General features: G+C 51.9%; 1 protein-coding gene across 1 annotated transcript in view; it reads right to left on the reverse strand.

Annotated features, from left to right (window-relative positions):
- The window catches only part of lrba (LPS responsive beige-like anchor protein), a 153132-nt gene that overhangs the window by 12278 nt on the left and 126173 nt on the right, over nt 1-14681 (reverse strand). Inside the window, 3 exon segments of the mRNA XM_048999706.1 lie at nt 1737-1886; nt 3928-4095; nt 13248-13400. Coding sequence (XP_048855663.1) covers nt 1737-1886; nt 3928-4095; nt 13248-13400 — 471 coding nt within the window.

Here is a 14681-nt window from a genome sequence, read left to right on the forward strand (position 1 = left end):
GTTCAAACATTTTCAAAGGGGGGGGGGGGTATCATTTTTTGCACAAGGTTCAAAAATGGGGGAAGAAAGCTGATAATTCCACACCTGGTTTTCCCAACACCCAGGACCTGCTTTCGGCCAGATGCTGCGTTTTAGCCCCCTAGTCCAGGGCTCTTCAATCTGACCCTCGATTCCAAATCCAGGCCTTGTTTTCAGTTCTCCCTGGTAGTTAGTTTAATCATTAATGATTCTGATTGGTCAGAGGCTTCACACCTGGCTCACAGGGTAAAGGAAGGCTGGAAAACCAGCAGGGCTCGGACCTCGAGGACCGTGATTTGAATAATAGGGCCCTAGTCCCTGTGTTTCGATGGAGGAACACAGGGATGGAAGCAGGCGAATGGCAAACCCATCAGATTCCGTCTTGTTTTCAAATTAATAACGTTACCATCTGTGGAGCAGCACCACTCGGCTGATTCAGAAACGGGTGAATCAGAAACAGGACAAACCTCCCTGTAAGCGTTGCAGAACACGGGAGCCTGAACCTTAAGTCATTCCACTTAATGACAGTCCGCGAGTTTTAAATGCGAGAGAAACAGAGGAGCAAAGCCTTCAGCGCCTCCCAGTGCCCTGAGACTGCTTGAGCTTTGTCAGCCAAACATGCTCGGCAGAACTCAACCCTAAATGCCTTTACAGCTCCACCTGGGCTCAGCAGATAGAATTTCCAGTGACACAAAAAACGTGCATCTTAAATGATCTCCTGTTGCCTCAGATCATTTTTTTTTTAACAGACAAAGGTTTCTAGTGCTATCTTCGCATATATACTGTATAAGTGTGTGTCGGAGCACGAGCAAAAGTGCACTTAATGTCAAAAGCACATTGTGGCAAATCCTGGGCCTCGATGTGTCACCATCTCCTCTGACAATGTTATTTCCAGCAGCTATGGAAATGGCTGGGAGACTTTGGGGGGGGGGGGGGGGCCTGGAAAAGGCAGAAATCATATGCTTTTATTTTACAGAGCCGGTTCGCCCTGCAAATATCTGTTACTGTTAAACCCAGGGAGTCACACCTGCCCCGCTCACATACGGAAAACAATTAAACACGAGAGGCTGGGCAGCTGTGAAGCCGGCCCTCCCCCGAGACACCCCCCCGCCCTGTCTGGAGTGCCACTGCCACTCTGTGGTCCGTATCGCAGCGCATGTGGCACTCGAGAGCGCTCTAGTGGCCACCGATAGGCCCCAGCTGATATAGGGAGCGGTCCGGTCATCAGGTCGTCTGGTTCCTAAGTGTACCTAAAAAAAAAAATTGTGACACAGGCCAACTTGAGCAGGAGTATCCCACCGGCCAGTGAGGACTGCTTCGTAAACAGAGCCCCCCACCGCAGTGGAAGGAGGGGGAGCGGCCCAGGTGGGAGCCAGGGCTCCAGCTGTCAGCGCCGGCGGGTCGGCCCGCTAATGGGGACCGGCCGTCTCTGACAGCCCCTCTCTCACCGTGCGGGGTGCTGCTTAAAGCCTGCCACCTCGCCCCCATTGTTCTTGCTGGGTCGCCACTGCCTCAGGTACCACCGGGGAGTTTGGGCTTGGCCCCCAGCCCAGCACTAATCCCGCCTCTCGACCCCCCTAACCCCATGGCCCTCTGATAAAACACGTATAGGGGGGGGAAGGGCTCTAAAAACAGTGGCTGAGGCAGAGGAGAGCAAGAGAGGACGGAGATGAGGAGGACAGGAAATGAGGAGGGAAACTGGCCCGAATCCAAAACACAGTATGGGGAGGAGCGTGTATCTGTGTGTGTGGGTGTGTGTGTTCGGTCACATGACTCACCACCTGCATCGCTGAGCTCCTGGGGGGGTGCGGCTCGATCAGCAGCTGACAGGGGGTCTGGCCAAAACTCCGGATCTGAGCCTCCACAGCCTGCAGGAGGGGGACAGAGTGGGTAGGGCATGTCAGGAGGTGCTAATTACACCGTACAGGGCCATAAATGTCAGGGGGAAACGTTCGCCTGGCTCAGCTCTGGATTGCATCATGGGTAGGAATTAAAGAGCGAGAGTGTCTGTGGGGCGGCTGGCAGGCCCCGAACATGAGGTCATCACGGAGTACTGCGAATGGTGTTTCCATGAGAAAGGCCGAGATCCCGCCCCACCCCCCACGGCCCCCTCCGTCTGAGGCTAAGCAGAGCCGTGGGACATCCAGTTCATCTCCAGTGCGTGACGCCACCGAGGCCCCCCCCGGCCACCCCAAGGGTGCTAAAAGACAGAGAAACCCTCAGCAAAGTTTTTTCAAAAAGACATTGTTTGGAAACTCTTGTACAAACAGACCCGAATGGTTGGCAAAAGCGTGTGCCGACATCATCTCATCCCGGTCGCCAACATGGCAGTGTGAGTGTGTGAGAGAAGGAAGCATACATTCATGCTGGATGGCATTTACTTCCCGCTCTCAGGTTACCTGACCTCATCTTCATTTACCTGGGGGGCATTCGGGGAAGCCGCTGAGCTCCACACACACAGAAACTGGCGAAACCCCTCCCAAACCGCAGACGTCCTGTGGATTGCTTTCGGACATCGGAATGCGCCCAATCATGACGAGCCATTAAGACTCTGTTACACGGGTAACTTGGCGATATTTAAAGCTAAGCGCATAAGAATTACTTGCTTCAGAACCCGGTGAGATGTCAGAGACGGTCCATGATGATTTGGTAGGGTAACAGTCCCAAAATACAATAAACTTTTAAAGTCAATGAACTGATTCTCACCAGTGGATTTTCCAGAAATGCTGGAATGGCAAACATGGTTCATAGTGACCCAGCTGGGCTACCATACCCCAGCGGCAAGTAAATGGCATGCATCCTCGTGGCATGCATGTGGCATGGGAGGATTTCAGGAGCTGAGGGCAAAGAGGAGCCATGTTGGAGAGAACTGCTATTAAGCCCATTTTGCTTGGCGGGTGGCAGTAAGTAATTAGAGGGGAGAGCGCCCCCCTGTGGCGCTCTCTGAGAAGACAGCTGCAATAAGCACAGGCGACCGAGAATCTGCGAGGCTGTGGGTTTTGCTTGGAAGGGCACGGGGGCCATCATTTGCAGGAAGCAGTTATTTTTTTAAAGCAGGAATTTGAGCGTCAAATGAAAGCAATACTGTTGAGTATTTGTGTGTGTGTGTGTGTGTGTGTGTGTGGTGTTTGTGTGTGGGTGCGTGTGTGCATGTGTGCGAGAGAGAGAGAGAGAGTTCATTTCCACAAGGGGACTGTTCCCGAATTGCAGGGAGCCCCAGCCACTTGCTAACGACGTCGCCATGAATTTATCTATTTCCTGGCCACTGGAGCAGCGCTGGGAAAATGCCGCATGCCGCAGATCCAATTTTGCTTCCTGTATTAAGCAGACGCCCGTGTAATGGGCCCGGCCTGGAAATGCCAGCAATGAATCTGCATGTGCCCGGCCGAGGGGCGTTGTCCACACCCGCATCACCTGGATGGGCCCATAAATCGCAAACGCGCCGGTGCCACAGTCAGTGAGCATGAAGGACGGGCCGGCGGCGGGGGGGGGTGAAGAGGGGCCGAGGTGAGGCCCCAGCTTGAGGCCCTCCACTGTGCCTGTAAAACCCCAGAAGAGCGCCCCCTCCTGGTATTCACGCCATCCTCAGGCTTTCCTGTTGGGCAGCGAGAACAATTTGCCCAAAAACCTACCAGAATGAGAACTTTAGAGGAATTGTAAATATGGAAGTTATGAAAAATAAATAAAAACACAAGAAGCCATCTGAATGGGTCTCACACGACTCACAGTGAGACCACAGATTTGAAGATTTAAAGCTCCTCTTAAACTTTTACAATAAGCACAATAAATTAATTGAGATGTAGGGAAACTGCTTGTGACGTATTTGTAAAAGGGGGAGAATATTTCCTTCACGCCGTTTGTTTTACGGTCTCCGGATGGTGGGGGGGGGGGGGGGTGATGTCACTTCACCTCTCTCAGCATGAGGTCGTTTATGGAGCTCAGGTTGACGGCGCCCTCATAGGTCAGGTAGTAGAAGACGTTGAGGGCTCGGGCAGCCTCGGGGCCCTGCTGCTTGTAGCCGAAGATGAGGTCGACCCACTGGTGCAATTGGCAGGAGACGAACTCGCTCTCCAGCGCCTGTGGGACAGACGCGCACGTGAGCGCACATATTAAAGAGATCGATCAAACTGCCGCCCGCCGCCGTTCCAGCAACATGCCGGCCGACACTTAATTCACACTTCCACATCACTCCTTCTGCGGTACCCGAAATTTCCCCAGAAACCACCGTCATCCGTACAGAATGAGAACCCTTAACGACCGACACCCTTACTCGACGCCCCTTCAAATGTTTTATAACCTTTTGGAGGTTAGCGGTTGTGATTTCCAGCACCTTGAAGAACACGGCTAAGCCTTTCCGGAACATTCTTAAGGACATGAGACACACACGCACACACACAGACACACAAAGAGAAACATATACATTAACACTGCAAAGGTGGCATAATGCTCCATTAGTGAAGACTATGAGACAATATCGCTTTGGTGGTGCTGGAAATGCCTTTTTAATGTCACAGCGCTGTGATAAAACACAGCGCTCTCTTCATTAGCTCCCGAAGCCGGGCCTCCGTTTATGAGAGTGCATAAAACAGCAATTGTGTTAATTTGCACAAAGCTGCCGGCACAAAGGGGACCCCGAAAGCGTCTAAATTAGGACGAGATGCTTGATTGTCATCGCTGGCTGGTGTCACATTAATGCATGACAAACATTAAACCGCGCACTTAAACGGCTATTTATATCATTTAAATGTTTACGGCATCGTCGGCTCGTCACTCATTTAAATGTGACTTCCTGACAGCTAATTTCAGCTCGTTCTTTCCACTTGCTTAATTAGAACCTTCAATCAAAGGCCGACATTTTCGCTCGACGAGATCATGGCGGCAGCTCAGAGAAAGCTGCTCTGTGACAAGTTTACGGGGGACTTTATGTGACGTGGATAAAGGGGTCGGCCGTGGGGATGCGTGCCATTAATGCAATTCTAATAGAGAAAGGAGGGCTTCCAGTTATTAACTCACATCTCAGAAATGGTTTGCTCACAGTTAAACGAATTTTTGGTATTTACTATTAGCATGTAACAAAAAAAAATAATGCTGGTTGAATCTGCTGTAAAATCCTACAAAACAACACTAGCATAAGCCTCAAAATATTACAAAATCACGTTAGTGAACACAGGCCAAAATACTACTAAAAAATGCAAGCACACATTACGGAGAAATTCTGCAAATAATGCAAGTGTAGATTACCCAGAAATATTACAAAGTAAATGGTAGTGTACATGTAAAATACTCAAAAATAGGGCTAGGGTACATTTCTGTATGCCATCACATAATGCTAGGGTGCATTACCCTAAATGACACAAAAAATGCTAGCAGATGCTACAGTGAAATGCTACAAAATAATGCTAGTATGCGTTACCTGAAAATACTACAAAATAGTACTTGCACGTGTTACCATAAAATACTACAAAATAATGCTAGCATGCGCCACCGGGAAATACTACAAAATGCAGCAAACGTACGTTACGCCGAAATGCTACAAACATGCTAGCTGATGTTCTCATTCCCGGACTCTATTTTTCCACCCTCTGCCTCCCATAAGTAGCGTGTAGCCACCATAATTAAAAAGCGATCACCCGGGTGTTTTATTAGGAACGCACACCTATTCCAACCCCGCTACCCAATGAGATCGGTTCATTATACGGCGTGCTTGACCTTAGCCGGGGCCCTGACTCCGCCGCTCCCGCGGCTGATGGGCGTTTAATGTGCCGCCGCGGAACCGTGTCAATCAGTGTGAGGAAAACAAAGGGGCAGCGTGTGTTTTTGCAGCTCCCTCCAGAGGACAACCTTCATGTTAATCACATTTACGGAGGAAGCTCTCATGCCTGAAGTGGGGGGGGGGGGGGGGGGGGTTGAGCGGGACATGAATCCAACGCGTGATTACAGCCGACCTGCACACTCTCTGAGGACTGACCTTATCAACTATTCAAAATGCATTTATTCTGCTTGCAGTCGGGGGGGGGGAGGGGTTTACTGCCTTATGGTGTCATTTCATAGCAACCGGGCCGCTCAATGAAAACACAAATGAAGAGCGAATCAGCATGTCAGATACGCTTGGCGCTAAATCATTTGCTTGCCCCGTGCGGCAGTTCGCTGCCCGCGGACTGGAAAATGAATCAAAAGAAGAGGAAGGGAGATTCCAGCGCCACTTGTAGCGAGCTGACAGCCGGCTTACAGATCACGCACCTAACGAACACACTCAACACACGCAGAGCTCAACAAAGCCAGCCAAAGTCATATGCAAAACCAGGTCCCTGTAAGAAAAGCACACGTGTGACTGAACGTTGGTAAGTAAATTCCTGCATGGAAAAGTAGCAGTGAAAGCAGTAAAAAAAAAAAAAAAAAAGGTTATTTATGCACCAATTAGGAGGCTTTGTGTGTGTTATTGTAATCCCTGGGGAAGGGTTTGCAATTATTGATGGATGGAGTTGGGCAAGGCCCACGTTGGTAGCTTCCAGGAGGTAGCATTCTGACAAATCAGATTTTTATGGTTATTTTTTTTTCAAGAATTCATAATTCCTGTAAATTCCACCTCATCCCTGTTACACAGGATGTGCACTGAGATCTTTCTGTTCGAAGATTTGCTCCTGGACCAGTTCGTCAGAGACATACAATCTACAGCAGTGGTGTATGACAAGGGTAATTCACCCACCTAATTATTGTTTTTATTCCCCCCAAAAAGCTAAAAAGAAAATATTACTTTGTCTATTTTACTTTTTGACATCGGTTCCATAAAAACATACAGTAAAGTGAGTGATTCTGACAGCAGTCTGGGTTGGTATTTCCCTGCCCCCACCCCCACAAAAAAAAGCGGGCTGACCCACTTTGACCAGAAAGGTTCCTGCAATGAAGATCCACACAGAGTGGTCCAGCAGGATACCATCCTGTTGGTACAGTTCAGCTACGGGGGATATTACAGCGGCAATGCCGTTAACACGTTTAGGCGATGGGATAAAAATCCTCCGCAGATTTTAATCTCCTCCATGTGGAACCCATTAAAGGTGTCCATCCTCAACGGCCAAAACCATCACAACCAGATCTTTCACCAGAACGTGATGCAAAGGACAGGGACCGCGATGGGCGTCTAGTGATTTGGACAATAAGCCGTTACGATCAGTGACTGGTTTCTGCGGAAAGTGAGCTCTGGTCCGTTCGCAGCTGCACTGAGAGGAACGTCTCTGTCTGTGCAAATGGGGGGAAAACGCTTGCCTCTGCTGGCTGCGGACGAGAAAATGCAGGCTCCTTTGCGTATGAGCTCCACAAAGTCAGCGTTTGAGTCCAGGACCGCAGGAGTCCCCAGCCGAACCTGCAGATCGTCAGCACCCTGCCCCGCTCCTTCCCAGCCGGGGGCGCAGGGAAGAAGCCGGAGCAGGACGGCCACATTCCGGGTCACATACTTCTAAAATGGCCGGGAAGTTCTTGGGGGACATGCCACTGGCACTAGGGCGCATCAGCTAAAACCCACAGACCGCCTACTGAACCGGAAGTGACGTCATTGGAAATAGCACCACAAGTAAATACCTACATTCAGAATAAGATCCTGGAGATAGACCCACGAAGCAAAGACATATAATTATATATGAAATAAAATAAGAAAAGGAATAGCCAGGACTCAGTAATAAATCAGGTGATATGCTGCTGTTATACTAGCGCTAATGCGCTAACACTACTCAGCCTGAGAGGGAGGGGAAGGCAGAGCTTGCAGGCGGCCCCTGTAAGCACGCCGCCTCCGCAATTACAGAGCTGCGTGTGGAGTAACGAACACCTGGAAACATGGCGGCGTGACGTAGTCAAAAGGGGATCATAATAAATACCAGCAAGTTTCCATAAGGCCAGATATGGTTGGGGGTGCTTATGCCGGTCGGGGGGGGGGGGGGGGAGAACCTGGAGCCCATCCCAGGCAGCACAGGGGCACAAAGCCAAGGACAACCTGGATGGGGCACCAGTCCAGTGCAGGGCACATACTCACCCCTAACCTCCCACCGCTCTAGGAGAAAACCGGGAACAGGGACAAGACCCACACGGCAGGGGAACAGCACGCAAACCCAAACACACAGCGAAGTGAGATTCAAACCCACAACCCGAGAGGAATGAGACAAAACTGTCACCCAACGCCACACTATGCAAACAACAATAACATATAACAAGACTATGACAAAGAAGAATATAAAAATATAAAAATTTTCCATATTAACAGAAAAACAAAAGCTATAAGGCAGCAGCTGGGGGAGATTGCAGATTGAGGGGGGGGGGGGGGAGGGGCGCAGGGGGAATATTTGCTTCTAATGAAGTAAAATCCCAGGATTAATGTGTGCTGTTAAAGCGCAGCGCAGCGCAGGGTCATTTAGTGCACTGATGCATGCTCAAAACTCCTCCGCGTCCTTGTCAAAAAGCCGCTTTGAAATGTGGACAAGGTCCCCTGTCCTGCAAATTAATCCCCACCCGCCCAAATCATGCTGCATGCTCGACTGGGCGCCTTGTCTCCAGAAGGCTGTGGCAGAGTCCCCCCCCATACCCCCCCGCCCAATGCCAAGAAAGTGTCCGGCATGTTTGTGATGAGAGGGTACTGCACACGACTGCCTGTAAGGGGATGACAGTGGAGACCGCAACACCTGAATTCTGGGTAATGTCCAATCTGGGCCCGGGAAGACGGGCAGCCTGCGCACTGTGGCTGATTAATGGTCATCGCCCCAGAGACGGTGAGGACCAGCCGCCTTAGGCAGGTACAAATCACCTGCACTCTGGAAAGCGGCCTCATCAGCAAATTATTCATACTGACTAATGAATTAATCAATCGTGAGCACAAGAGAGAGAAGAGAGAGAGAGAGGGGCGCACAACAAAAAGCGGGAGATCCGGAAGGCCTCTGAGGGGTGGGGGCTAGGCACCACGCTCAGGAACATCCTGCAGCATGTTTCAGGTGAAGATAAAGGGCCGCTGTGATGGTTCAGCACCTCTCTGGGAGGACATGGGGTTTGGGGAGGGGGGGGGGGACGTCAGAGCTACTGCAGTTCTGGGATGAGCAGGGAGAGTGCTGCTGAGGAGGTGACATCCAAGGTCTGATCAAACACCCTTCTGGTGCAGGGAGCTTGATACCCCCAGGGAATCCCATAAGAGCAAGCCTGGTGTCACTCACAGGAGCTAAACGCCGAGTGGCTCTGAAACGATGATGGAGCTGACAGATTGTGGAGCCCGTTCTTCAGGCACAAAGGCGTCACCCCCCCCGGACAGGCTGTCGGCATATCGAGCTGACGGCTGGCGCAGGGCGATGCCCAGACCCCGACGAGTGCCCCTTAAGTGCCGCTGCGGTGGCACACATCTCTCAGCGCGTGGCTGCGATGTATCCAGCTGGGGGGTGGGACGGGAGCCCTCCCCGGGGGTAAACATGGCCCGGCAGCTGCTTCGCCCCGGGAGCCGAAATCCCAGCGCTGTTGGGCCGCTGGCGCACTTTAAACCTGGAGGGTCAGGGGTATAAAGGGCTTGAGAATGACGAGGTGTCTGCTGCGGGTTCGAGCCCACCTGACGGGACGCTTAACGGCAAACGATGCTGTCGGAGCACTCCGGGTGATTTCAGCTGCAATTCCGTCCCGCTTGGGTACTGTCAGTCGGTTCGTGTTACGGGTTTGAGGCTCTGGAGAGCCAGACTGCCGTCCAATCTAGTGGAAGCTTTGTCACAGTCATGACTAAGGACATCCTCTGGCAGGGATGCACCACCTGAGCCTTCGCTGTCAGTCTAGGTAAGCAGAGCCCCAAGGATGCTGCTGATTGGCTATCATGAATCACATGACTGAAGACACGAGTTGAGGTTGACACGATTGCAGACGCCTCAGACAAGCTCAAAAGATAATTTTCCACAAACGGGTTTTATTTTTATTAAGAATGGGTGGTAGAAAAGGGACAAAAATAAGCAAAAAAAAAGTTAAATGAGACGCAGGGTCAGAAAGTATAATTTCTAGTTCAGCTTCATAACCTCAAAATTGTTGGATCAAATCTCTGAATTTGTCAGGGAACTATCGCCGTTAAAAACGGACAAAATCATTAAAATCCTCAATTAGAACAAGAGAACATTTTGGCTCAGCAGCGAAATAATTATATGTGGCTGTGCCACCCCAAATATTTTTAGCATGCAACAACTCATACCTACAGACATCAATGCCCCCCTCCCCGCGGAGCAGCATGGCTCAGAGCTGCTAATCACGAACAGATCCGGGGATTCGCAGCACCGAACCCAGCTCGTATAAAGCAGGATGTTTGGGAGCCTAGATGAAACACGGCCAGAGTGCAGGTCGGCCGGAGGGATCAAGTTCTTAGCCTCGCCGTCGACCTTTGGCTAAAAACAATAATCTATCTTGATGTAAGTGTCGCATCACATCAGGACGGCGAGGGCCTGTCTGGGATCCCGATGTCCGTGTGCGTGCAGCCCAGCGCTGGCGAGGTCTGTCAGCGTGAGCAAAGGTCACCCAGCAACCGACCCAAGACAGGCACGTCAGGAAATGCTAAGGAAATCCCTATAGCTGTAAATAGGCAGCAATGGCTTCCTTCGTTGGTGAGACTTACTGAGCTATTGAGACACAGGGTGATACTAAATCTCCTTCAGCTTCATAACCAGAAGGTTGTGGGATCAAGTCTCTGAACTTAAAACATCCCAAAGCATGCAGGCCTATGATAAAAACATCAGTGTCACATTTGAGCTGCCACCATGAGGCCGCTACTGCAAGCAGCTGGCGTGTGCTGAGCAAGAACTGCTCTCCACCAACGGCTGTCAGTGGGGGGGGGGGGGGGGGGGCTCACTGTCACCCGTGACCCGTGCGGCCTGCACGGGTGTGACAAGCTCGGTCAGGCGTGAGAGTGGATGGGCTGGGCGAATCGGACAATGGCTTTGTAGAGCGGGAAGCCCATCCGACAAGGATAGGATGAGCTGTGACCGAATTCGGGGGCTGCATTCTTGCGTTCGAAGACCGAATGCGTCACAGCGGTGCGACAAGGCCGTCCCGTTTCAAAGGCTCCTTCGCATGCGGCCTAGAAATGCGTTTGGCTGCGATCCCAAGATTCACTGCGTGAATCTCTGGAGGGTGCAGCCTACATAGGCCACGTAGCCTGCATCCGTCGAAGGATGCAGCCCCTGAATTCAGACACAGCTAGGATGGGATGGTGCACCTACAGCACCATCTTCTGAGGGCGTCCCGTCTTAGCAAGACGGCAGTACCGCCTGAGACAAAGTGAAACTGCTTGGTGGGGCTTCCCAAGGGGCCACATGGGGGTTGTGTACGGTGCTAAAATCCACTGAGAGTCACTCACCAAACATCCATACAGAGATAAGGGGCAAAAAAAACACACCCAAGCCTGGCAAACACGCGACACCAATATCTACCTCAGTGACTATGTTAATAACCAAACTGCAGCAGAGTCACTGGAGGCCGATGGTTCACAGTTCGGCGTCTAATTAGCTGCTGTGGATGAAGGACGCCACTGATTGGCTCCGCCCCCCCGCACGGCATCAACAGCCCAAACGTCCCATTAGCCGGCGTGCGCGCCCTGATTCGCCACGGAGGAGAGGCCGCGGCTCTCATTACGGATCTCCACCCCTGCCGCGGGGGCCAGCTGACACCCCATAATGCTGCTATCAGTCATTAGCAAGGCTCAGTCCCCCCCCACAAACACCCCCCCACCCCTGTGCGCCACCCACACCGGCACTTCTGCATGGCACTTGCGAACTGCACCTTCATTGTGCCCCCCCCCCCGCACAAAAGCTACAGCAAGTCAGACAGGAACAAAAGGCCCGCTCGCCCCCCCTCCCTGCATGTCTCTCCCGCTCGTCTGTCACGATTGGCCGACACTTTAAGGAGAACGGGACCCGTCTCCCACTTCTGCTTCAGAGAACTGTAAGCCATTCACTCTCCTCTGCTGTCTAACCCAAAAAGCAAACCAAAGCCCTGGCTAAGAAAGAAATTCCCTAAACCACAAGAGGAGCGATGTTTACATGCCTCCGCGTGTTTATAAATGATTACAGACGCTGCTGCTCCGCCGCATCATCTGCAGTCGCTGCTCTGCGCATCGAGGCATGACGAGCATTGGCCGGTAGCTTCGGTTGCTAACGAACAATCGCCCGCTCCAAGCCCCCGTCCCGCCCCGTCGGCCGGATCGATGCACCGTATCTGCACAAAGCAGGAAGCACCATACGGTCCTGAGGTCGATCGATACGGTCCGCTTCCAAGCCAGCCCGAGGGAGGATGTGGGAATCCGTGGAGAACATGGAATGCCGGGATGAAAGGGAGAATGACGCATTCAGGATGAGGCCGCAGCTTCTCCCGGATGGTTTGGCGCCGTATTCACATGCTGGGCCCAGTGCCCCCCCCTCGCTGGCTGAGCCAGAGCGTCAGGCGAACCGCCTGGCTACTGTACGGGGCCTAATTAGGCCCGGCCAATACATCACCACCCCACGGTGCCACAGCAAAGCGGGCCACCATGAGGCTCCAGCGGCCGCTGCCGGGACCGGACGGGCTGCGTTGGGCCTGCCAGCCGGCAAGGGGGGCAGGGGGCCCGGCAGATGATTAATGACGGGGGCTGAGGCAGCATCAGCATCTGATTAGCGGCCCGGGACGGGTCACGGAGCAGAGCCGCCAGAATCTCCAAGATGGCCACGCCCCTCTTGACTGGCTGCCCATCAAATACATAACAAAGAACACTAATAGTATTATTCTCTAATAGCAAATCACTAAAAGCAGAAACGTTTAATGGTGTGTGGCTCGACGGGTTGGGATGGTGTGCCTGTGATCGGAAAGTCGCGGGTTCAAATCCCAGGTTCAGTACAGTGATTTCACCCTTGGGTCCTCAAGCAGGGCCCCCAAATGCTGCAGGGGACTGGCTGAGCACGTTTTCTCAAAAAAGTGTGCACCACAATGACTAAGATCATGAGCAGGGCTGCACAAGGGATGCAGCAGCTCAGCCGTGATTAAAGATCGCTCTCCCTGCGTCTTTGAAGAGAGAGAGTTTCAGGTAAAGGGAAGGTAACATAGCTAGACAGGAAAAAAACAGTGTCTGGTGGCATTAGCATTTGGTGCTAAGGGGAGGGAGAGGCTGTCAGGGGAGTGTGCGTGGACACATGCACGCACACACACACACACACACACACACACACACACACACACACACACGCCAGTGACGCGGCTCGTCTTACCAGCTTGTTTATGCGCACAAACTCTTCTGGGGTTTTGGCCCAGGGGGGCAGCTCGACGTCAGAAACCACCGTGCCGTCGTCCATCACGCCCAGGTTGTAATTATTAGAGTTGACAAACATCTCGGGTAGGTAATAAAACTCAGGGATCAGCTCCTGTGGGGGGAGGGAAGAAGAGGATGAGCTTTATTTACGAGTCGTGTTTCCGTCGTCTTGAAGGGGTCCTGCGGTGGACTCTGGAGTGAAGAATAGCCCGGTCGCAACCCAGCCCCTGCCGGGAAGCTACATCTGACACCGGAATGCCTTTGTGGGCTTCAGCCAACCAATGCGGTTTTCCGTAAAACCTGGAAATTCAAAACGCCAAAACGGGACCCGGAAAAGATTCGGAACACTGCAAGAATCAGTGACTGTTTCACAGAACTGGAAAAAATCAGAGAAAAACCGGAGCGTCGTACAGGAAGCATTTTTGCAGACGTGGGATTCCGATTCTGGATTTTACATGGAAGCCAAAGTGGAACCAAGCACGTTACAAGCCTGGTGGAATAAGCATGTGAATCTCTGAGGCCGAGGAATTGTGAGCACCCCATGCATTATTTGGGGGGGGGGGGGTGGACTGCAGAGTGAGTACATAACTCAGTGCGTGGTATCGGCGCGAGGCAGCGGCTTTAATCTTTCGTGCGGCGTGCATCTCCCAGCCCGACAAACACGGCACGGTTGGAAACGTATCATTACTCATAAAAATTACATTTCAAACCCTTCATTTGCACGCTGCTCGGAAATGTCACCCTGATAAAAACCAATCGAAACAGGAGTGTGGGTGCAGGCCGCTTCCCACGCCGGCTGGCCTCTGTTTGTGTTTGTAATTGGAAATAAAGAAAAAAACATATTAGAAAAGGACACATTTTCTCAGTACACTTGGGGAGAGAGAGAGAGAGAGAGAGCAAAGACCCAGCAAAGACCTTTTGGCAGAATCAGTAACTGGAGTAAAAGAGCTTGCGAGAGTAAAGGTCTTGGCTACACAGATTTGAGTGAGAGTCTTTGCTTTGGTGTGTGTGTGTGTGTTTGTGTGTGTGAGGCACGGTTGTTGCCATATGGAGCATGCTACGCATCTCCTAAGCCAGATCCCATGGCCTACATTAAATCACGTATAGAATGACACCCCACGATGCAGATATACACAGACGGAGCGCCGTGGAACAGAAACAGAGCAGGGATGTGTCCAAACAACCATGTGCAAACACAGAGATATGAACTTGCTGTCGCGGGGCTGGGTATTGCAGACTGCGAACGCTCAGCAGACTCACCCACACAAACTCCCCGTCGCTACCGAAACTCCAAAGATCCCAGACGCAAGACCGCCGCTGAAAGGCAGGCATGTTGGGAGGCGTCGGGGCCTCCTGTAAACATCCAAGTGACAGCCCAATAATGCTGAAATGT

Source organism: Brienomyrus brachyistius, unplaced genomic scaffold (assembly GCF_023856365.1).
Source record: "Brienomyrus brachyistius isolate T26 unplaced genomic scaffold, BBRACH_0.4 scaffold47, whole genome shotgun sequence".
Lineage (NCBI taxonomy): Eukaryota > Metazoa > Chordata > Actinopteri > Osteoglossiformes > Mormyridae > Brienomyrus > Brienomyrus brachyistius.